The sequence below is a fragment of the Tamandua tetradactyla genome, chromosome 13 (assembly GCF_023851605.1).
Source record: "Tamandua tetradactyla isolate mTamTet1 chromosome 13, mTamTet1.pri, whole genome shotgun sequence".
Classification (NCBI taxonomy): domain Eukaryota; kingdom Metazoa; phylum Chordata; class Mammalia; order Pilosa; family Myrmecophagidae; genus Tamandua; species Tamandua tetradactyla.
In genome coordinates, this window is record NC_135339.1 from 50,531,211 (window position 1) to 50,557,065 (window position 25,855).

Sequence of the window (25,855 nt, forward strand, 5' to 3'; positions counted from 1 at the left end):
AATTGGGAGAAGGATGACAACTCTAAATAAAATGTAAGTATTTTCTCTGAATCAGCTACAAAGTACAGTAGAATTAAGTATACAGTAAGTCAAGAATTTGAGAACAAAAAAGTTAGAGAACTATATAAAATAGTGAGCTGACTAAAAATAATACAGTATCTTGGGAAAACACCATATAAATACTTTCAGTAACAACTTACTCTGACCTGTAATAAAAGTGCTTTTTCTGATACTCCATTGCTAGAATTTGTATATATGTAATTGTTTTTCCTAGGACAAACTGTGTAAAAGAAAGCTTAATGAAAAAAAACAATCTATAACCAAGGAAGCAAGTACCTCTGATTGAAAATCTAAAAAAATCCACACAAAGAGTCCACAAAATTTTACCTTATTTGCTCCATGCCTTACCCCACCAAATTAAGTACCTATATGCACATATATGGAGGGATAATGTTCAAAATATGTGTCCATCAATACAATATAACCATGGTATCATAGCCTCTAACCAATTAGGGTACTGGTGAATCAAACTAAATATCAACCCTTCATATAAGCTATGATATAAACAGACTTCAAGAAAATCTTAAATTTCCATATAAAGTCACAAACTGTTGTAAAGTCCTAAAATACTAGGTTCATCTTTATCAAAATGCCATGTAAATATATCTGTTCTTAAAAGTGCAGTATATTCTATTTCATGGATGAACCTTGAAAACATTATGCTAATTGAAATCAGCCAGACACAAAAAGACAAAGATTATATGATTCCATTTATATGAAATATCTAGAAAAAGGCAAATTAATAGAGACAGAAAATAGGTTAGAGGTTATCAGGAGCTAGAGGAAAGGAGGAATGGGGAGTTATTGTTTGAGTATAGAGTTTCTGTTTGGGGTGATGAAAAAAGTTTTGTCAAAGGATGGTGGTGATGGTATCAAAATAAATAATGTTGTACAATTTTAAATGGGTAAAATGGCAAAGTTTATGTTATATTCATGGTACTGCACGTGACGGCTGAATTCATTTGTCAGCTTGGCTAGGTTACAGTGTCCAGTTAATTGGTCAAGAAAGCACTGGCCTGACTGATACTCTGAGGATATTTCATGGCTTTAAATCATCAAGTAAGTTGCTTATATCTACAGCTGATTACATCTACAATCAATTGAGGAGACTGTCTTCAACAATGAGAGAAACCTCATACAATTAGTTGAAGGCTTTAAAAGAAGTGATGATTTCAGCAGTCAGAAGGGAGAATTTCCATCTCTACTTCAGCCAGTCACTTCTCTTGGGGAATTCACTGAAAACCTTCTTCAAAATTCCCAACTTGAAGACTGCACTATGGAACCTGGATGTGCCAATCCACATGGTCAGAGAGCCAATTCCTATAAGAAAATCTCTATTTACATAATATATACATACATATGTATCTGTACATATATATATAATATAGAAAACTGGGGAGCAGATCTGGGGAAATGGCTAAACATTTTTTTTTTAGCAGAAAAGTAGTATATAAGATCAGAAAAACAGTCTGGGAACATCAGACCACATAATTATTGAGCATAAAATTAAGGAGTCTGGGGCGGTGCAACAGTGGCTCAGTGGCAGAATTCTTGCCTGCCATGCTAGAGACCCGGGATCGATTCCTGGTGCCTGCCCATGCAAAAAAAAAAAAAAAAAAAATTAAAGAATCAAATTCTGGGTATGGTGGAAGGGCTCTTCAGTGGAGAGTGAACATTTAAAAATGGTAAATTTGTGGAAGTAAATTCTTAGGCAAGGTACAGAATAGCACGGAGAAAGGGATACTAGAAAGGTATTACTGTAGCGACTTAAATGGAAGAAATAAGGTGGATGAGGTGCAGAGGAGTACATGGAAAGGGAAAATGCAAGCAATATTGGGATCATCTGTACTTTTTGTTGAGTGAACTTATAGGATAGATTATGCCAGTATGTCCCAAATGTGTTTTGTATAACACTAAACCTATCAGATGCTCCAAATCAACAAAGGATTCTCTGGTCAAATAAGCTTAAGAAACTCAGCAAAATATAGTCTTCTCTTAGAAATTAACAATTAAAGTAACATAGACATCCCACAGCAAAAAAAAACAAAACAAAAACTACACAGAGTAGTTTTCTAACAGCATTTTCCAAAAATTTTTTATCATAGAATTCTTATTTTATTTATTTATTTTTATTAATTAAAGAAAAAAGAAATTAACACAACATTTAGAAACCAATCCACTCTACATATGCAATCAGTTAATTCTTAACATCATCACATAGATGCACGATCATCATTTCTTAGTACATTTGCATCGATTTAGGAAAAGAACTAGTAAAACAACAGAAAAAGATATAGAATGTTAATATAGAGAAAAAATAAAAATAATAATAATAGTAAAAAGAAAAAAAAAGAAAAGGAAAAAGAAAAAAAAGACAAGCAAACAAATAGACAGACGAAAAAAAAATCTATAGCTCAGAGTTTTAAGATGATTACTTTACAATTAGGTATTATTGTGCTATCCATTTTTGAGTTTTTGTATCTACTCCTGTTGCATAGTCTGTATCCCTTCAGCTCCAATTACCCATTATCTTACCCTGTTTCTAACTCCTGCTGGTCTCTGTTACCAATGACATATTCCAAGTTTATTCTCGAATGTCGGTTCACATTAGTGGGACCATACAGTATTTGTCCTTTAGTTTTTGGCTAGACTCACTCAGCATAATGTTGTCTAGGTCCATCCATGTTATTACATGCTTCATAAGTTTATTCTGTCTTAAAGCTGCATAATATTCCATCGTATGTATATACCACAGTTTGTTTAGCCACTCGTCTGTTGATGGACATTTTGGATGTTTCCATCTCTTTGCAATTGTAAATAACGCTGCTATAAACATTGGTGTGCAAATGTCCGTTTGTGTCTTTGCCCTTAAGTCCTTTGAGCAGATACCTAGCAATGGTATTGCTGGGTCTTATGGCAATTCTATATTCAGTTTTTTGAGGAACTGCCAAACTGCCTTCCACAGTGGTTGCACCATTTGACATTCCCACCAACAGTGGATAAGTGTGCCACTTTCTCCGCATCCTCTCCAGCACTTGTCATTCTCTGTTTTGTTGATAATGGCCAATCTGGTGGGTGTGAGATGATATCTCATTGTGGTTTTGATTTGCATTTCTCTAATGGCCAGGGACATTGAGCATCTCTTCATGTGCCTTTTGGCCATTTGTATTTCCTCTTCTGAGAGGTGTCTGTTCAAGTCTTTTTCCCATTTTGTAATTGGGTTGGCTGTCTTTTTGTTGTTGAGTTGGACAATCTCTTTATAAATTCTGGATACTAGACCTTTATCTGATATGTCATTTCCAAATATTGTCTCCCATTGTGTAGGCTGTCTTTATACTTTCTTGATGAAGTTCTTTGATGCACAAAAGTGTTTAATCTTGAGGAGCTCCCATTTATTTCTTTCCTTCTTCAGTGCTCTTGCTTTAGGTTTAAGGTCCATAAAACCGCCTCCAATTGTAAGTTTCATAAGATATCTCCCTACATTTTCCTCAAACTGTTTTATGGTCCTAGACCTAATGTTTAGATCTTTGATCCATTTTGAGTTAACTTTTGTATAGGGTATGAGATACGGGTCCTCTTTCATTTTTTGCATATGGATATCCAGTTCTCTAGGCACCATTTATTGAAGAGACTGTTCTGTCCCAGGTGAGTTGGCTTGACTGCCTTATCAAAGATCAAATGTCCATAGATGAGAGGGTCTATATCTGAGCACTCTATTCTATTCCATTGGTCGATATATCTATCTTTATGCCAATACCATGCTGTTTTGACCACTGTGGCTTCATAATATGCTTTAAAGTCAGGCAGCGCGAGACCTCCAGCTTCGTTTTTTTTCCTCAAAATACTTTTAGCTATTCGGGGCACCCTGCCCTTCCAGATAAATTTGCTTATTGGTTTTTCTATTTCTGAAAAATAAGTTGTTGGGATTTTGATTGGTATTGCATTGAATCTGTAAATCAATTTAGGTAGGATTGACATCTTAACTATATTTAGTCTTCCAATCCATGAACACGGTATGCCCTTCCATCTATTTAGGTCTTCTGTGATTTCTTTTAACAATTTTTTGTAGTTTTCTTTGTATAGGTTTTTGTCTCTTTAGTTAAATTTATTCCTAGGTATTTTATTCTTTTAGTTGCAATTGTAAATGGGATTCATTTCTTGATTTCCCCCTCAGCTTGTTCATTGCTAGTGTATAGAAATGCTACGGATTTTTGAATGTTGATCTTGTAACCTGCTACTTTGCTGTACTCATTTATTAGCTCTAGTAGTTTTGTTGTGGATTTTTCCGGGTTTTTGACGTATAGTATCATATCGTCTGCAAACAGTGATAGTTTTACTTCTTTCTTTCCAATTTTGATGCCTTGTATTTCTTTTTCTTGTCTAATTGCTCTGGCTAGAACCTCCAACACGATGTTGAATAATAGTGGTGATAATGGACATCCTTGTCTTGTTCCTGATCTTAGGGGGAAAGTTTTCAATTTTTCCCCATTGAGGATGACATTAGCTGTGGGTTTTTCATATATTCCCTCTATCATTTTAAGGAAGTTCCCTTGTATTCCTATCTTTTGAAGTGTTTTCAACAGGAAAGGATGTTGAATCTTGTAGAATTCTTATTTGGGTAACTCCTATCATACACAATCAGTGTTTCCAAGAAAACACTTTAGGAAATACTGAACCACGTTACATGATATGAACCGTTTCGCATGTTGACTTTTACATTAATATTGTAATTCTTCTTTAGTAAACAAAATAAAAGCATGATAAAATGTTAAAAAAAATAAAATAAAAGCATGAAAAGTACAGTACAGTGATATAAGGAATTAAGTTTTTAATGCATAATGTTAAGACTGTATTTCAGGCTTAAATAGGTATTGATAGACTCCTTCAAAAGACAGATCTAAGAGAAGAATGTGGTCTAATATATAATAAAGAAAAGAAACACACTCATTTCCCTGGGTATGAAAGGAAATGAAATAGATGACTTTGTAATTTCTACTTAAGGTATTTTGGAGGTTTCATCTAGAGATCATATACAGCAACTTAATTCTCTACTTCATAAAATCTCAAAGTTGAAGGTTTCCAATAATGAAAACGCTGAGGACCAGGAATGTAATCTCAAGCCTCAAAGGCTGACTTATTATTTAAACCATGTTTGATATCTTACTTATCACTTATAAATTTACTGTCTCTTCCTTAGTTCCAGATTCACCCTTCAATATATGCTCTGTAACGAATAGATGGAATTTCTCTAAACACTTCTCCTTTAAAATGAGCACAATGTTAAGCTTTCTCAGTAAAAAGCACAATAGCAACACTGCAGGAGAAAGGACCTTTCCCACCATTTGTACTACTACCAAGAAGGTCAATGGTGTGGGTATGAGTATATCCAGTGGAACTCTGCTCAACCCACATGCCCAAAATGTGTAGTCCCTAATAAACTTGCAGCCTCAGTCTGAAGACAGCCTTCTCACAGCCCTCTAGACATTGAATCCAGTACATCCAAGCTTTATGTCTGTATGGTTACCGGTTTCTTATGCAAGCCTCCATGCAGATCACTTTGCCCTGGAAGGTTCCCAAGATGGCAAGTACCCTGTGAAAGCCCCCATGTGACCTGCCTGGACCCCAAGGGCTTCTCCCATGCAGCCACACTTCTTCTGCAGGCCCCCACGTGGCCTGGCTGAACCTGGAACTGCTGAGCTGTACCCTCACAGTCTGCCTGTAGTCCAGAGGGTTTCTACCTCCTCTGCAAGCCCATATCACCAGTCAGCTGCACTCAAGTGGGTTGCTTCCTGCTTATTCTGCAGCCAAAGATCCCCTCCAGCCTGGACAAATCAACAGATTTCTCTGCTATTCAGTGAGATGAACAGTAACTTGTTCAATGAAGTCTAAATCCCAGTCTTAGGGAAAGAGTCTCAAGAATACATTCCATCAAATCTAGGGTACCATACAGAGATTTCTTATATATTACTCTCTTGCCATAGTTTACTATTTCTTTACACTAAACTTTCTCTGTTTAAATCACTGTGTGTGGTTTCTAACTCCTGACTGGACCCACACTGATACATTTTAAAATTTTGCCCCAACAGAATAATTATATAAACCCTTTGAATCCTTCTTAATTAAATGGCATAGCTACTAAACCCAATACCCATTTGAAATTTTTAAAAGTTAAAAAATGTAAATATATAAAAAATGTAATACAATTTAAAAATATTTTAAGATTCTAAATTTTCTATAACTGAAAAGCTAAAAATTAAACATGTGAGATTAAAATAACTCACTGTTGGGAGGGAAACTGAGAGGTGCTGCCCCTTGGAGGGTCTGGTGGTTTCACAGGAGACTAGGGTTGGGGTTGCCATATGATCCTGCAACCCTGTTGCTCAGTATATACCAGAAGGAACTGAATGTGAGGATATAAATGGACATTTGCACACTGGTATTTATGGTGACAGTATTCATAATGCATGGAGGTAGCCTAAGGGTACAATGACTGAAGAATGGAAGAGGGAACTGTGTTGTATACGTACAATGGACTACTAAGTGGCTGCAACAGGAATGAAGTGAGGCATGCAACTAGGTGAATGAATCTTAAGGACTATATGTTGAATGAAATGTCAGAAACAAAAAGACAGGTATTATCAGGTCTCACTCATATGGAATAACTATAATATAAAAACTTGGTGAACTTGAAGTCAAGAGCAGGGGTTATGATTGGGGCTATTGTAAGCTAGATACAATACAATCTAGATTGTAAGCTCTTACAGCAGTCACATATATTCAGGAGCTGTAACGGTTATCTAAATTCTGAGATGGTAAGCTATCTGTGTATAACCTGGTTGTTTCCAGAAACTTCAGGTATTTATGTGATACCTGAGACTCAGAGTTAGAGCTCTGAAGCTATGAAAGTCAGTAGTACCCCATACAAGAACAGTTTAAAAAGCTGAAAAAGTGATTAGGCTTCTAATAGAGATATATATGAAGCTTATCTGGATAGGACTAGAGTAGATAAGAATATAAGGTAAAGGATGATATCATCCATATTTTAAAACTTCAACTGTTCTGTATGAGACCAAAGAGAAAGATGTTTAGTTGGTGCAAAATTTATATTTTGTGTAGCACATTACCTAATTTAATTTGTATGGTCAGTTTGGTTGAACACCATAAGTACATAGAATCTTACACAGGGCATAAGATCTTGTTGGTTTGTCCAGATTAGTTGGTTTGTTCAGATTAGTGTGATGCCCTGATTTATTCCAGAATAATTTGGGCAATGAATAAAAAAGTATTTGCTAAATCCCCTTGAAGGGTTTGGGAGAAAATAAGAAATATTCAGTTCCCATTTGGAGAATTTCTGCTATTCTTGCAAGCAGTAGGGACAACCAAATCAATAGGCCAACCCCTCAATCTTGAGGTTTGCCTCTCTGAAACTTATTCCTGCAAAGGATAGGCTAAGATTATTGGAAATCAGGCCTAAGAGTCATCCCCAGAGAACCTCTTCTGTTGCTCAGATGTGGCCTCTCTCTCTCTAAGCCAACTCAGCAGGTGAACTCACTGGCCTCCCTGCTATGTGGGACATGACTCCCAGGAATGTAAGTCTCCTTGGCAACATGGGAGAGAATTCCTGGGATTCACCAGGACTGGGCATCATGGGACTGAGAAATTCTTCTTGCCCAAAAAGGGGAAGAGAGAAATGAGACAAAGTAAAGTTTCAGTGGCTGAGAGATTTCAGAATCGAGCGATTGTCCTCAAGGTTATTCTTATACATTATATAGATATCCATTTTTAGTTTACATATATTGCGTGGTTGGAGCAAAGTACCTGAAATTGTTGAGCTGTGTTCCAGGGGTCTTGATTCTTGAGGATGGCTATATAACAGTATGACTTTTGCAATGTGACTGTGTGATTGTGCAAACCTTCCATCTAATGCTCCTTTTATCCAGGATATAGATGAGTAAAAAAAATAAGGAAAAAAAAAAACAACAGGGAGATAAGCGGTAAAATAAATTGGGTAAATTGAAATACTAGTGATCAATGCGGGAGGTTAAGAGGGTACATGAGTTTTTTCATTATTCTTTTTATGGAGTGATGCAAATGTTCTAAAAATGATCACGGTGATGAATACAAAACTATGTGACGATATAAGCCACTAATTGTACACCATGTATGGGCTGTATGTGTGTGTAGATTTGACAATAAAAATATATTTTTTAAAGTTTAAAAATGTAAACACATAAAAAAATAAAAAATAAAATGTAAATACATTAAAAGTATTTTAAGATTCTAAATTTTTTATAATTGAAAAGCTAAAAATTATACATTTGAGATTAAAATATGTTGAACCAGAAATACAATAATTTTACTCAAGTCTCACAGAGCAATATTCATAAATCACAACTAAAAAAAACAAAGCGTCTAAAATATCTTATTAAAAAGCACTGAGGAGGGCAGGCCACAATGGCTCAGCAGGAAGAGTTCTTGCTTGCCATGCCAGAGACCTGGGTTCAATTCCCGGTGCCTGCCCATGCCAAAAAAAAAAAAGCACTGAGGGGAAAAACGATTTTTTTTTTCTTTACATGGGCAGGCATCAGGAATCGAACCCGGGTCCTCTGGCATTGTAGGCAAGCATTCTTGCCTGCTGAGCCACTGTGGCCCGCCCGGGAAAAATGATTTTAATTAACTGTCTGAAACTTAAAAACTTACGGAAGAATCCAAAGTCTTTCACAATAGTTTGGATCAGAATGTGTGTTTTCCCCAAATTAGAACTGCTGAACACAGAATGGGTTGGGCGCATGTATGTGTGATAAAACTAGAAAGATCATCAGAATTCATTAAGTCTAATAAACTTTCTCTAATACACTTCCAAAAGAGGGTCATCTAGCTTCTGTCTGGACACCTCTCCTGATGTAGAACATGAAGGCCAAAATACAAACAAAGAATCAAAAATACATTCTTGATCTGTGAATGCCTTAAAGTTATTTCTTATGTTGAACTTCTCAATTTGCTCCTAATGATGGTCTCTGATCTAAAAGAGAGTAAGACTTCCTCTTGGTTTAGAAATCTGTAAATATATGACACAGATACAAAGTTCCCCATAATTATTCTTGATTCCATTCAAACTCTCCTCAATGATACACCATCCTGATCATCTTCCTCTTCTAAAACAGAATAATACTCTCTAAATATGGTTTTATCAGTGGATCTATTACCATAAGGTCAAGTTACTAAACTTCTAGTAATAATAACTAAAAGTATTTTTTTCTTTTAACCAATTTGAACCTTACACCAAGCCTGAGAACAATTCTTGGACATATTTCACATGAAATGTTACCATGCTGCATCTTCTATACCTTTAAATTGTGAAACTGAGTTTTGACCCTAAATCCACTTCACCATTCCAATCTTTTAAGATTATTCTAAAATTTAAGTATCACTTACTGTGCTGATTTGACTCAGAAAAGGCCATGTTCTTTAAATCCATTCCTGTGGGTACAGACCTGCTGTAGGTAGGATCTTTTGGTCAGGTTATTTCAATATGAGATGTGACCCACCCCATTTCAAGGTGGGTCTTAATCCTTTTACTGGAGTCCTTTACGAGAGGATAAAGGAGAGAAAAAGTTAGAGATAGTTGAGAGAGAAAAGCCTTGAAAGAGCTAAGAGAAGACCCACAGAGGAAGCCACTGGAACCAAAAGCTAAAAGCAATGAAATCCAGGAGCAAAGGACCAGCAGACACCAGCCATGTGCCTACTTGTGTGACAGAGGTGTCCCAGATGCTGGCAGCCTTTATCCAGAATCCAGGTATCATCCTGTTGTTGTCAGCATTTGGACATTTTCATGGCCTAAGAACTGTAAACTGCAAGTTAATAAATTCCTATTATAAAAGCCAACCCATTTCTGGTATGTTGCATTCTGGCAGCTTAAGCAAACCTAAACACTTATAATAGTAAATAAGCATTCTAGTCGTGGGGCATCTACAAATAAGATATGATACATACTTTTTTTGAATACTCCAAATTTACCATTAAACAATGTGCAAAAAACATTTAAGATGAACTGCAGATTTTGGGATCAAGGCTGGCTAAAACACTCTGAGAGTCCTCCTACTACAAGCTAACTAGAAATTGCCTAAAACTTCTTTTTATCACAATTACAGGCTCACAGAAGTCAATTACAGGGGAAAAACCGACTGTAATTTGAGTACTTCCATGAAAGCAAATGCAAAAGGCTAGGCTGCCCTAAAGGCAAATGACAATATCAGCATTAAGCCCTAGATATGTGGTCAGTGAGTCTCCCATATAAAAGCTGAAATACTGGAAGGAACAAAGAGGTCCTTAGGCCATTGGCACCCTTGGGCTAGAAAGGAAAGGAAACAAATCATCTAGATTTGTTGCTGTCCAATATGGTAGCTGCTAATCATATATGGCTGTTTAAATTTAAATTAATTAAAATGAAATAAATTTTAAAATTCAGTTACTTAGTTACTTTAGCTACTCTTCAAGTTCTAATCAGCCATATGTAGCAATTGGCTACTATGCTGAACAGTGTGGATACAATTCATGTCCTTCATCATAGAAACTTCTATTGGATGTGCTCTCAGGGAGAATGCATTCTCAATTTAGGCTTCCAGTTTTTCCACAAAATAATATGAATTCTCAATCATGGATCATAAACACACTTTAAAAACATAAATAAATATATCACCACAAGAGAATCAGCAAGAACAAGTAGATGTAACCTCCAATAGTTCAGAAACAGAAATTATCACATAGATAATATATATTACAATGAATGTTGAAGCAAAAAAGAAAATGAACAAAATTCCACCACCTATAATAAACAGGCAGACCTGAAAAAGTATCAACATGAACATTTAGAAATGAGAAACTCTTGAAGTTCTTGAGGAACTCTGAAACTCATGAAATTCTCCTAAACATTCTTTAAATGTAAAGTCAATAGATTGGTAAAACAGATTACAAACAACTGAAGAGAGAGTTGGGGAATGAAAAACAGTACTGAAGAATAGCACAGAATGCAATAAAGTGGCAATATTTAAAAAAAGAATAAGCATTATGGAATATAGAACACAAAGAATGAAACACTTCTGACCAGAGTCTTAGAAGAAGAAAACAGAATGAAGGAGAGACAATGGCTAAGGATTTTTGAGAAGTGATTAATCATCAATCACACTTATCAGGATGGCCACACCTAGAGACTTTTTACAATAGTAAGGAACATAACCACACACACACACAAAAGAATAACACAAGCAACCAGAGATAAAAAGACACATCAACTATAAAGGAAAGACATTAGACTATTAGCAGAATTTCTAGTAGAATTTCCAATAGAAACCTGTAGACAATGGGAAACCTTCAGATAATGGAATATTTTACAAACAATAAGAGGACAAACAATCCAGTTAAAAATGAGCAAAAGATTTGGATGGACAGTTTACTAAAGAAGATATATGAAAAGCTAATAAGTACATGAAAAGATGGTCAAAATCACTGGCTATTAGGGAAATAAAACTAAAGTCAAAATGAGAACCCATGCCCTCCCCTAACAAGATGGTGGAGTGAGTTGCTTCAGGGCTCCATTCTCCCAAAGAAGTTTTTGAATACTAGCAAGAACTGGCAGAAACATTTATCTCAAAGCTCCAAAATCACTTAAAGGATTCCAATAAAAGGGCAAGCAAAATCTGCTTCTCCAGTGTGAACCATTGCAGGTAGTGACAATACCATCCACCCAACTGACCAAATTAGAAACAAAATTCCTATCTCTGACACTTTGTCTTTAAGGAGAAATAGTCTAGTTAAAAATGGAAGGAGAGTGGGCCACGGTGGCTTAGCAGTCTGCCATTCCAGAGACCCGGGTTGGATTCCCGGTGCCTGCCCATACAACAACAACAAAAAAAAAAAAAAAAAAAAAAAGGTAGGATCCAATGGAGCCCCTGTGGGACCTTCCCTCATCCCCTCATAAGCTCAATACAGAGCTGATCCATTCTCCCGGTGTGTATTAGTGATACCGGTTCTGGAGAGAACAGAGTAACCCTCATGCACATAATGGAAGCATGTATTTCTGGCCCAATCTGTCTGCTGATGGTCTGAGAGATTTGCCATCCTAGAACTTTTCCTGGGTATAGAAAACAGTTCACAGAGCTCTTCTACAAAACACTGTGGGATAGCAGTTAAGTCCTGCTACCCAGGTTAGGAGACTGCTGACTGTAGATTACACAGTGCAGTACCCCAGACCATGAAAAACTATTTCCTAAAGAACAGGAGACATTAAGAATTGTGTAAACAGGAAATTCCTGTGGTAACATGCGCATGACCACCAAAAAAGACATGTGCAAAAAAGAATCAGGGAGGCTACTACACTTTGGTCTGGAGCTACACTCTAAACTCATTGTATTGATAAACTCTGAAGGAGAGTACTCATATAGGTCAATCTGCGAAGACTAGAGAAAGTGTTTTCTTTTCCTCCCCTCTCCCTCTTTTCCTCCTTCTCCTCCTTATTTTTTTTAACCTGCTGGCATTCAAGGAAAACTCTGTTATAATACTGGCTGGAAAAAAGTTTTAAAAAGACATTTCAGAGTCTAAATTTTAGATACATAAAATATCAAAACAGCCAGATTTCAACAAAAGGTTATAAAACTTTCAAAACAGGAAGCAATGGCCAGGCAAAGGGGAAGATTAAAGCATTAGAACCATCAATGATGAGGAGAAGACCAAGGATATTCCAAGCAAAGACGTTTTTTTATATTGTCCTAACAATACTCAAAGAGCTAAAGGAAAATATTGACAAAGAACTAAATGTCTGTAAAACATCAGGAAAACAAGAGGTGAACACAAACAGAATATCAATAGAGAGGTGGAAATCATAAAAAGGAAACAAACAGAACTGAAAAGTATGGTAACAGAAATCTAAAATTCTCTAGAGGGACTCAACAGCAGATTGGAATTGACAGAAGAAAGAATCGGTGACCCTGAAGATAAGAAAATTACAATCATCTAGACTGAGAAGCAGAAGGAAAAATGAAGAAAAGTGAAAAGAGCCTGATGAACTTGAAGTATATGAGCAGGCATACCAAAAAACACACTGTGGGAGTCACAGAAAGAGAAGAGAGAAAGGGGCAGAGAGAATATTAAAAGAAATAATGGCAGAGAAACTTCCCAACAAAAGCCATGAATATACACACCCAAGATATTCAATGAACTCCAAACTGGATTGAAAAAAAAAATAGACTAACACTGGGCAATGTTATAATCAAACTGTCAAATGCCAAACATAAAGAGAATTCTGAAAGCCACAACAGAGAAGCAACATGTCAAATAATGAGGGAACCTCAGTGATATTAATTGCCAATTTCTCACCAGAAAACATGGAGGTAAGAAGGCAGTGGGATGATGTATTTAAAGTGCTAAATATAAAAAAATAGCCAACCAAGAATTCTATATCTGGTAAAACTGCCTTTCAAATATGAAGAAGGAGGCAGTGTAATAGTGGCTCAGGGGCAGAATTTTCACCTGCCATGCCAGAGACCCGGGTTTGATTTCTGGTACCTGCCCATGCAAAAAAAAAAAAAAAAAAAAAAAAGGAAAAAGACCTCCTGTGAGAGCAACAATATGAGTAAATATAAATATCAGAACTATTATATTATAGGTTTCTAACTCTTTTTACTTCCTACAGGATCTAAAAGACAAATATATAAAATGTATTGGCAAATCAGTGGTTTGGGACTCATAACGTATAAACATGTAATTTGGTACAAGAATTCCATAAAGGTGGGGTGGAGGGATACAGCAATTTAGTTTGTTATTCTATTAAAGTTAATTGGTATCAAACACGGCAAGCAAACTCACTGTCCTCCCCTTCTCTACATGGGACATGACTCCCAGGGGTGTAAACCTCTCTGGCAATGTGGGACAGAAATCCTACAATAAACTGGCATTCAGCATCAAGGGATTGAGAAAACCTTGACTGAAAGGGGAGAAATGAGACAAAATAAAATCTCTCAGTGGCTGAGAGATTTCAAATAGAGTCAAGAGGTCATCCTGGAGTTTATTCTTACACATTATATAGATATCCCCTTTTTAGTTTATGGTGTATTAGAGTGGCTAGAGGGAAGTGCCTGAAACTGTAGAGCTGTGTTCCAGTAGCCATGTTTCTTGAAGAGGATTGTATAATGATATAGCTTTCACAATGTGACTGTGTGAATGTGAAAACCTTGTGTCTGATTCTTTTATCTATGGTATGGACAGATGAGTAAAATAAATGAATAAACAAATAATAGGGGGAACAAAGTTCAAAATAAATTGAGTAGATTGAAAAACTAGTGGTCAATGAAAGGGAATGGTAAAGGGTACAGCATGCGAGTTTTTTCTTTTTTCTTTCTTTTGCTGAAGAGAGGCAAATGTTCAGAAAAATGATCATGGTGATGAATACGTAACTGTGATGATACTGTGAGCCATCGACTGTAACCACATCAAGAATGTTTGTATGTCTTTTTGTTGTTTATAATAAAAATATCTTTTATTTTTAAAAAAAGTTAAGTTGGCATCAAAGCATGTTAAATCTAAGGATGTTAAATTTAAGCCCTATGGTAACTACAAAGAAAATATAAGAGATTATGCAAGTTGATAGAAACAGAAAGTAGAGTTGCCATAGGTAGGGGCAAGTAGAATAGGGAGTTAATGCATAATGGGTTTCTATTTAGGAAAATGCCTACACTCATGTTCAGAAAAGAAACTGACAGATAAATGGCAAATGTGGCAAAATGTTAAAATTTGTGGATCTGGAGGAGAATCTAAGATGGCTGATTAATGCGAGACTAGGTTCACTTCTGTCCCAGAAAAACAACTAGGGGACAGCAAAAAACTATCTGGAACAATGGTTCTGGGGCTCTGGAGACTGGGGGGACTGCTGTGCAACACCCAGAAAAGTGTGAGATAAAGAGATAAAGAATCTCAGGAGATACTGTGAGTAATTCCCCTCAGCCATGGCTCCTGGTGCCCATTTCCCAATCTCAGGGCAGAATGCTTCAGGGCTGTACAGTTCTTGATGGATGGGCGACTGCAGACTAAGAGAACTGCAGACGTCACTTTCCCAAGAACAAGGTAGGTCATGGTCTAGCACTGATCCAGCTTTTGGCTGGCAAATTTGGACTGCTGGGGCCTGTGGTTCAATTTACCTGGCCCAGTGCTCCTATGCCATTGTCTGGATCTGGCAGGGAGCTTAAAAGAGCCTGCTTTCTGAGGACTGAGGATAAAAAGTTGCCAAAGCGTGCCATCTGTTGGCAGTCAAGGAAAGCATGCCTCCAGGAAGACATCTAAAAGGCGTTTTGTAAAGAGAGCTATAAACTGGGAAGGCCAGGAAAGCCTACTCTTGGGGAGCTGAACTAAAGCCATTTTGTATCATTACCTGACCCTCTCCCTTGTGGAACTGGTATGTGGCCCCTTCATGCATCCCTTTCCCAGCCCTGGTTGGGTAATACTGACAAACCAAGTGTCAAAGAAGAGCATTAACACAAAGCCAATAAACAACAAAATCTCTGACCAAAGAGAGAATCCGATATTCAGAATACACTCACCAAGATAATCTGATGCCCAAACATAAGAAAAAAATTACAAGCCTACCAAGAAGCAGAAAGATATGGCCCAATCAAAGAAGCAAGTCAAAAAGTCAGAGAAGAAGATACAGAATTTGGAACAACTAATCATAGATGTTCAAACAAATCTCCTAAACCTAAATATTAAGAAGACACTGGGTGAGCATAAAGCAGAAGTCAAAATCATGAAAAGAAAAATAAACTATCTTATGCAGATGAAAGGCATAATAGATGAAATTTAAAATACACTAGAAGCACACAACAACAGATCTGAACAGGCAGAAGAAAAGATCAGTGAGCAAGAAGACAAAGCATCTGAATACAAACAGACAAAAGAACAGATAGAGAAAAGAATGGGAAAAATCGAGTAGGATGTGAAGGAAATGATTGACAACATTATGCATGTAAACACTCACATCAAGGGTGCCCCAGAAGGAGAACAGAAGGAAACAGGAGCAGAAGGAATATCTGAGGAAATAACGGACAAAAATTTCCCTATGAAAGACATAAATATCCATGTCTAAGAAGCGTAACATACTTCAAACCAAAAAATCCAAACAGACCTACTCTAAGACATATAATAAACAGAAATTAAATCTTAAAGATAAAGAGAGAATTTTGAAAGCAACAAGAGAAGAGCAATTTATTACATACAAGGCATTCCCAATAAGACTCAGTGCCGAGTTCACTTCAGAAACCAGGGAGGTGGAGCAGCTAGAAGAAAAAAAGAAAAATCATGGAACTGTAACCCATAACAAACTTTAAAATCTGTTCTATATAACTACTTGTTAAAATGTACTTGGAAATTTATTATTATTTTGTATATATGTTATATTTCATAATTTAAAAAAAAATTTTTAAATAAAATAAAAGATAGTGGTGGTTCTGTCAGAGCATGACAACAGAAATTAACACAAAAAGATAAATACATTATTTGACTGACATAAATTAAAAAAAAAAAAAGAAACCATGGAAGTGAGAAAGCAGAGGTGTGATATATTTAAGGTATTGAAAGAAAAATTGCCAGCCAAGAATTCTCTATCCAGCGAAACTATCTTTCAGAAATGAGGAAGAGCTTAACATATTCACAAATAAGCAGAAACTGGGAGAGTTTGTTAACAAGAGACCTGCCCTACAATAAATACTAAAGGGATCCTTCCTGCAGGCGGCAGGAGAGAGAGACATGGAAGAAAGTGAAAAAATGAAGAATATCAGTAAAGGCAAATAAATGGATAAAAAGAAAGAACAACAACAACAAAAAGATATGACATGATATTTTAAAAAAACGAAGGACAAAATGGTTGAAGTGAATATAGCCTTTTAAGTAGTAACACTGAATATTAGTGGATTAAACTCCCTAATCAAAAGACATAGACTGGCAAAATGGATTTTAAAAATAAGAGCCATCTATATGTTGTCTACAAGAGACTTACCTTAGACTCAAAATACAAACTGGTTGAAAGTGAAAGCCTGGAAAGAGATATTTCAAGCAAACAATAAAAAAAAAAAGGCTGAGGTAGCTATACTAATTTTTAATTGTGTTGTTACTGTCTTGTTTCTCTAATATTTATTGCATAATAGTATATTTGGGAAATGTAATGTGCCATGATCTGATATAGTTAAGAAATTAGTAGTTGTGGTGGTTGTGTGATATAAAATAGCCCTATTTTACCAATTTCATTTTTGAAGAAAACTGACTTTACTATTTTTAGAAGCTCTTATAAACACTGCTAAATGGTAATAGTGAACCAGACAGTGAAAATCAAACATTACATTTTTGGTTCCATGTAAATAGGGAAAAAGAATGCAATGAATTTACCAATTATACTATGTAAGCATGTACTTTGTATTTTATACACTTCTTCTATTATTTTTTAAATAAAACAACATACTTCATACTGAATACTGTAAAAAAATACAAACTTTAAATGCAAAGCTGTTATAAGAGACAAAGGAGGACATTATATATTAATGATGGGGGCAACTGACCAAGAAGAAATGACAACCATAAATATATATGGACCTAACCAGAGTGTCCCAAAAACATACGAGGCAAACACTAGCAAAACTGAAGGGAGAAACAGGCATATCTATAATAATAGTTGAAGACTTCAATACAACACCCACATCAGTAGACAGAACATCTAGGCAGAGGATCAGTAAGGAAAAAGAGAACTTGAATAATTTAATAATTTGATAAATATATATATATATATATATATCACAATACACCCCAAAACAGCAAGACATACATTCTTCTCAAGTGCTCATCGATCATTATCAAGAATAGACCAGATGGGCATGCCATGGTGGCTCAGCAGGCAGGAATGCTTGCCTGCGATGCCAGAGGACCCGGGTTCATTTCCTGGTGCCTGCCCATGTAAAAAAAAACAAAACAAAAAGAATAGACCACATCTTGCATCACAAAACAGGTCTCAATAAATTAAAAAGATTGAACGTATACAAAGCACTTTCTCTGATTATAATCTGTACTCATGTTGTTGTTTGGAACTGATTATCTGTTTGTCTCCTGTATCTTTTTTCCATTAACTCCACACTCAGACAAATGTTATTTGTGGATCTTTCCAAAACCCCAACCTCAAGTTTTTTAAGTAGAAAAGTACTTATCGCTTCAGATATGCTGTAACTATTAGGAACATCTAAGTGTTTTCTAGTTGTTGTTTTTTTTCTTTCTGTGACACATTTTGTCAGTTCATACAGGAGACAGAATGGTAAGGGTAGTCCATCTTTCTCCCTTCAAATTCATCTTCCACCTCAATCAACACTGTTTATATCACGTTCACATACATATCTATCTATGCACAAACAGACACAAACTACTATCTATCAATCTCTCCACTAATTTGTGTCCACTCTTTTTAGCAACTTGAGAAATAGCACTTTAATGTTTCTATATTGCTGAAAACATCATGAAGAAAAAGAAAAGAGATACCAAGAAAAAGAAAAAAATGATGCGAGGTTTAGACAAGGGGAAAAAATCATTGCACAATCATTTCTCTCTGCCTTTTCTCTTAATGGCATTTATAAAGGCTGGAAACAATACTTTCTTGTTAATATTTGCTTCATATATCTATGTCTGTATTTTTCCAAGATTTCTTCATTTCTTTTACCACACAACAAGAATTATACATAATATAAAAGTGTCAGACCACTTGCCTAGCATACCTTATCAAAAAGGGATAGGGTACACAGGTAGTTCAGAGGTAGAATTCTCACCAGCCATGTGGGAGACCCAGATTTGACTCCTGTTCTATATACACACACACACACAAAGAATAAAGCTGAGCAAAAAACAGACAAAACTTATTTACACCAATTCTCTACTCATGAGTTTAAGTAGCAGAATCCCCAGTGCTTGTTTAATAACTGGCAAATACCGATCTGAGACAAAGCAACATAAATTCCAGTTTCTCATACTGTGGAATTCACACTATAGAAAACTGTGGCTGCCTAATATTGAATCTTCTTACTGTCAACAATGTCAGCTCTTTTTCAAGGAAAAAATAAATTACTGTTTTTGCTTAATGTTTACATCATGATGACTATTTTAACCTTTTATTTTCATTATATAAATTCTAATCATCAGTTAAATGGAGTAGTACATTAAAAACAGTTTAGAACAGTTTTCAAAAAAAGTTAAAAAAAAAGCCAATTTAAATCAAAAGAGTAAAATAAGTTTTAAAAAATCTAAAGTCATAAATGAATCTTCAAACTCTCTCTCAGTGAAAACTGGATCACTGAAAACACATAAACTTCCTGGACTTGGTACTTGAAGTTTCCCAGAACAGAAGGCCAAAAACAAACACTGTCTAGTGATCATGGAATGGCACACGTGACTACACATTAATTCTAAAAAGTGTAAGTACTATCTCTTTAAAATTCAGTACTTAGTCCACCCTTGAGTGTTTTCAATTAAAGCTCTGGCTTTAAGATTACTTACATTCTTTCCAACCTTAATCATTTTCAGCTGACTATACACCAAAAAAGTACTATTTTTTTGCCAGACAACCTAATTTTTTTTTTAATTCCAAGAAATTTTATTTCAAGCTGTTTCTGGATCTTGTTTTTGCCATTATTAAATATGTATTTTTTAAGACTGTTTTATTTTATAAACACTAAAGTAGATATTTTCAGAGATCAGAACTGTCAAAATAGGAAAGAGTTCAGTATCATTTACTCTGTCAAAAAAAAATCTAGACTGAAAGTAGGGTTATAATCAAAATTTTTAAAAAGTATCTTAGAGTCGCCAGTATTTTAAACAGAATCTAGGCCAAAGCTTCTTCAAGAGCCAATGAACCAGTAATGTACTGGTAGTTCAGTGGTAAATGCTTACCTGCCATGCCAGAGATTCGGGTTCAATTCCCTGCACATGCGCCCACCCACCCCAACCCCTAACCCCCAAAAGTCAATGAATTTCCATGAATAAGCTGCAGGAGGTCCATATTTCAAAACTATATGTATAATTTGAAGTAAGCAATGTGCTTATGAACAGTTTTCTTGGGTAGCTGTCTATAGTTTTCATAAAATTCTCCAAGTTTAATGCCTCTTCACCCCAAGAAAGATCAATGAGCCTGCAGTCATTTATTTGCCAAGGTCATACCACTCTATAAGTGTTTGGGTCAGGTTTCTTATACAGTTCATTTTCTTTCTAGTTACATTTATCTTACTCTTATTCTTCATACAAGAATCAAGAAGGAAGAGCTTCCCCATCTCTATTCTCTTCTATCTAACACACTACCAAAAAGCCTCTAATATTCAATTAAACAATTAAAATTTTTAAATTATTTTCTTCCACCCTCAGAATTAAGTCCATGTGTGTTCATACCAGTATTTCACCTTATGGTTTTTCTTTTTTCTTATTTCTTATGGTAAAAAAATTCTGAATTTTTTTTTTTGCAAGAAATTACTGACAGAGATCTTTATCTTCTTTTATTTTAGGAAGAAAACAAAACAGAAAAAAAATAAGAGAATGGAATAAAAATAATTATCGAGAAATATGTTTGCTTTTGTGCTACATAACTATTACACCATGTATATGATGCATCATGAAGAGAATCTGTTGCCCAAAGCTAATAACAGTACCCAAGATATTCAGCAGGAAGGTAGAAAACAGCTATTTAAGAAACCATCAGGAGAAAAATAGAGGAAAGATATAGGAAAGAATTTTTAGGATAACCACATGAGCATTAACAAGGAATGATTGCAGCAGAATATGAGCAAAATATTCCAAACACGGGGGTAAGATCTCGTTTAACATAAGAGAAAGGTGGGAGAGAAAGACAAGATAATAACTGATGATGAATAAAATTAACTGTATGTGTTAATAGTTGTCCGTTTATGCCTGAGATTAAATACAACAAAAACTATATTACTATTTTTGTTTATAATAATAGTAAATATGGGGATATATATACCATCTATATGCTATTTCTTTAGAACCAAAAATTAAAAGCACTGCTCAAGAGCCTATGAGATGAATTTTGGCACATTACTATCCCTCATTTCAGATACTCTTCATTTAGTCAAAAATTTCATGACTTCATTAAACATTTTATTGTGTTAACTGATACATATACAAATAAGACTTGGATCCTGAATTGGAGAAATTTATATGGCACACCTGCTTGTTTGACCAACTATTGAACATTCACATTAGCAATTCTTTCTGCCCAGAACACTTCTCTCCCTCAGATCTTGGCATAAGGCTCTCTCTCCCTCCGTTGAGGTCCTTGAGGTCTGGCCTCAAATGCCAAAACAGCCCAAACAATATTGAAAAAGAACAAAATTGGAGGACTCACACTTTTCGATTTCAAACTTTATTACACAGTGGCAGTGATCAAGACAATGAGGTACTGGCATAAGGATAGACATTTTTAAAAAAGATCAAGAGAACAGAACTGAGAGTCCAGAAATAAACCCTTACACTTTATAGAACTTACATTTATCGTTAATTGATTATCAACAAAGGTGACAAGACAGTTCAAAGGGGAACAAATGGTCTTTAAAACAAACGGTTCTGGGACAATCATGCGCAGAAGAGTGAAGTTGGACCCCGATCTCACAAAATACTTTTTTTTTTTATGAATTTAAAAAAATTAACTAACACAACATTTAGAAATCATTTCATTCTACATATGCAATCAGTAATTCTTAACATCATCACATAGATGTATGATCATCATTTCTTAGTACATTTGCATCGATTAAGAAACAGAAATAGCAAGACAACAGAAAAAGAAAAAAATGATAATATAGAGAAAAAAATAAAAATAAAGAATATAAAAAATATATATAAAAACAAACAAACAAAAAAACTATAGCTCAGATGCAGCTTCATTCAGTGTTTTAACATAATTGCATTACAATTAGGTAGTATTGTGCTGTCCATTTTTGAGTTTTCGTATCTAGTCCTGTTGCACAGTCTGTATTCCTTCAGCTCCAATTACCCATTATCTTACCCTGTTTCTAACTCCTGATGGTCTCTGTTACCAATGACATATTCCAAGTTTATTCTCTAATGTCAGTTCACATCAATGGGACCATACAGTATTTGTCCTTTAGTTTTTGGCTAGTCTCATTCAGCATAATGTTCTCTAGGTCCATCCATGTTATTACATGCTTCATAAGTTTATTCTGTCTTAAAGCTGCATAATATTCCATCATATGTATATACCACAGTTTGTTTAGTCACTCATCTGTTGATGGACATTTTGGCTGTTTCCATCTCTTTGCAATTGTAAATAATGCTGCTATAAACATTGGTGTGCAAATGTCCGTTTGTGTCTTTGCCCTTAAGTCCTTTGAGTAGATACCTAGCAATGGTATTGCTGGGTCTTATGGCAATTCTATATTCAGTTTTTTGAGGAACCGCCAAAGTGCCTTCCACAGTGGTTGCACCATTTGACATTCCCACCAACAGTGGATAAGTGTGCCTCTTTCTCTGCATCCTCTCCAGCACTTGTCATTTTCTGTTTTGTTGATAATGGCCATTCTGGTGGGTGTGAGATGATATCTCATTGTGCTTTTGATTTGCATTTCTCTAATGACCAGGGACATTGAGCATCTCTTCATGTGCCTTTTGGCCATTTGTATTTCCTCTTCTGAGAGGTGTCTGTTCAAGTCTTTTTCCCATTTTGTAATTGGGTTGGCTGTCTTTTTGTTGTTGAGTTGAACAATCTCTTTATAAATTCTGGATACCAGACCTTTATCTGATATGTCATTTCCAAATATTGTCTCCCATTGTGTAGGCTTTCTTTCTATTTTCTTGATGAAGTTCTTTGATGCACAAAAGTATTTAATTTTTAGGAGCTCCCATTTATTTATTTCTTTCTTCAGTGCTCTTGCTTTAGGTTTAAGGTCCATAAAACCACCTCCAATTGTAAGTTTCATAAGATATCTCCCTACATTTTCCTCTAACTGTTTTATGGTCTTAGGCCTAATGTTTAGATTTTTTATCCATTTTGAGTTAACTTTTGTATAGGGTGTGAGATACGGGTCTTCTTTCATTCTTTTGCATATGGATATCCAGTTCTCTAGGCACCATTTATTGAAGAGACTGCTCTGTCCCAGGTGAGTTGGCTTGACTGCCTTATCAAAGATCAAATGTCCATAGATGAGAGGGTCTATATCTGAGCACTCTATTCGATTCCATTGGCCGATATATCTATCTTTATGCCAATACCATGCTGTTTTGACCACTGTGGCTTCATAATATGCCTTAAAGTCAGGCAGCTTGAGACCTCCAGCTTCGTTTTTTTTCCTCAAGATACTTTTAGCAATTCAGGGCACCCTGCCCTTCCAAATAAATTTGCTTATTGGTTTTTCTATTTCTGAAAAATAAGTTGTTGGGATTTTGATTGGTATTGCGTTGAATCTGTAAATCAATTTAGGTAGGATTGACATCTTAACTATATCACAAAATACTTTTTAATCACATAAGTGAAAAGAGCAAATTTACAATGAAAAAGCCTAGAAGACACTACCTTAAACAAGCAATCAAAGTGAACAACATCAGATCATGACACAAATCAAAATTGTGCCCAACCTGATGGGCAGCAAGAAGAAAACTACAGCTTCACTTCTGTCATTTTACAAAGGTGTGCAACCTATGTTTACTCACGAGAATATATCAAACACAAATTGAGGAACAGAGTTGGAGTGGGATTGTGTCTCTGTATGGGGTCTGAATTATTTTTATAACTGTCCTGTAATTTTGAAGTTCATTCCAAAACAAAAAGTTTTTGTTTTTTTTTAAGCCCTTAGAAACCTTTTAATCCAATAACCTCTTTCCTGGCTTGCACACTATTATTGTACAATAATTGTTTTGGTCCTATCTTTTGTTTTTTAATATCATAAATCAGACATTTAATTATTTTATGTTTAGGTACATCTGTGTGTTTAACTCATTTCATCACTCACCAGTCCATTCTGTATCTGAGGCCTTCATTCAGGGACAATTTTCTTGAAGTAGGAAATTCCTTTAGTACAAGTCTGTTAATGGGAAGCCCTCATCTGAAAATGTCCTTATTTCACTCTTGCTTGAAAAAGATTTGCTGTGTGGACAATTAGACAATTAGGCTGATAGTTACTGTCACTCAGCATGTTAAAGTGTCAGTCCTTACAGAAAACTTGTCTTTTCTCTTTTTCTGTTTTTAATCATCTAGTTCTCTTATTATACAGTTTTGCTAAACAATACTTAGGTAGAAATTCTTACTGCTTTTATTCTAATTTGCATAGTTATACTTCCTGTATCTGCAGATTATCTTTCAGTAGTTTCGGAAAATTCCCAGTCATCATCTTTTACAATATTGCCTTCTTTTCTTCTTCTAAGAAACATATGTCAACCCTTCTCATTCTATGTTTCATGTCTCAATCTTTCTATTTACTATCTCATTATATCTGTTATATTATTAATAATTTCTCTCTCTAGTCATGCTTCATTTTCTTTTTTAACAGAATTTAAATTTCAATAATTATATTTTTTTACTTACAGAAATTCTACTTGGTTATTTCTCAAATCTGCCTATCAATTTGATATTTTTGTTCATTATTTTGTTCTTTTATTTCTAAAAAAAATCATTTTATCTTATTTTTTTAAACATTTTTAGTTGTGAACTATATATACAAAAAAGCAATACATTTCAAAGTACATTGTAACAAATAGTTATAGAACAGATTTCAATGTCTGGTATAGGTTACAATTCCACAATTTCAGGTTTTTCCTTCCAGCTGCTCCAAGATACTGGAGACTAAAAGAAATATCAAAACAATAATTCAGCAGTCATACTCATTTGTTAAGTCCTATCTTCTCTGTCACAACTCCTCCTTCTTCTTTGATCCTTCTCTCAATTTTTAGGGGTATTTGGCCTATGCCATTCCAAATTTTTCATTTTGGAAAGGAGTATCAACAGTCTGGGATAGTGGGATGGAACTAGCTGATGTTCTTGGAGAGGCTGGCCCTTCTGGGTTTCAGGACTTATCTGGCCTATTTGGAGGTTGTAGGCTTCTGCAAAATAATCTTAGTGTGCGCAACTTTTGTAAAATCTCAGATAAAGCCCTAGGTAAACAAATAATTTAAAATTTTGCATTTGAAAATTCTCAATTTTTTTGTGGGCCTAAATCTTTGTTCTTCTTTCTTTCATGGTGGCTTTTTTCTTTTATGTTTGGTAATTTTTTTTATTGTGAGATCAAATGTGGTTAACATTAATCTTTGTGAATTCCAAAGTCCATTGACTGTGGATACACTGAGCAAGAAAGGATGTGAATGTGGTACAAATATTTGAACCCCATAATGGCCTAAGTCAGCCCAACCTTTCACTGAAAGCATAACTCCTATTGGTGCTCCCATTTTAAGTAAAAGCATCTTAAATTCAACCTTTCTGTTTTACCTGAACTCAAAGCCTGGTCTCTAGTTTTTGCGTTTTATCAAATTTATGGGTATTTTGTGGCAAGAGGGTAGTTTTAGAATATCTAGAGAATATTTAGTCTCTAAACACTCCCAAGGCAGTAAATCTACTTTTTCTGTATTGGTACACTGTGCAAACTATTACTTAACTTTGTTATAGAGATGTTAATTCTCAAACTCCTCATACCTCTAAGTTAATTTATAGCAGGGGTCGACAACTTTCACCCACTTATTTATTCAACAAATACTAAAATTTTGGTGCCAA

General features: G+C 35.2%; 1 protein-coding gene across 11 annotated transcripts in view; it reads right to left on the minus strand.

Moving 5' to 3' along the window:
• The window catches only part of TBC1D12 (TBC1 domain family member 12), a 213,578-nt gene that overhangs the window by 103,602 nt on the left and 84,121 nt on the right, over positions 1-25,855 (minus strand). For 4 of the 11 annotated variants that reach the window (XM_077125393.1, XM_077125391.1, XM_077125390.1 and 1 more), the window contains exon 1: positions 1,200-1,665. The exons of 3 other annotated variants lie outside the window; for them this stretch is intronic. Coding sequence is in view for 4 of the 8 variants with exons in the window: in XM_077125386.1 (XP_076981501.1) it covers positions 7,879-7,989; positions 9,496-9,538 (154 nt within the window). In the remaining 4 variants the exon portion in view is untranslated. Of the gene's footprint in view, positions 1-1,199; positions 1,666-7,878; positions 7,990-9,495; positions 11,951-24,104; positions 24,611-25,855 lie in introns of those variants that run through there. 4 more of the 11 variants (XM_077125386.1, XM_077125387.1, XM_077125389.1 and 1 more) reach the window with 3 other exon arrangements.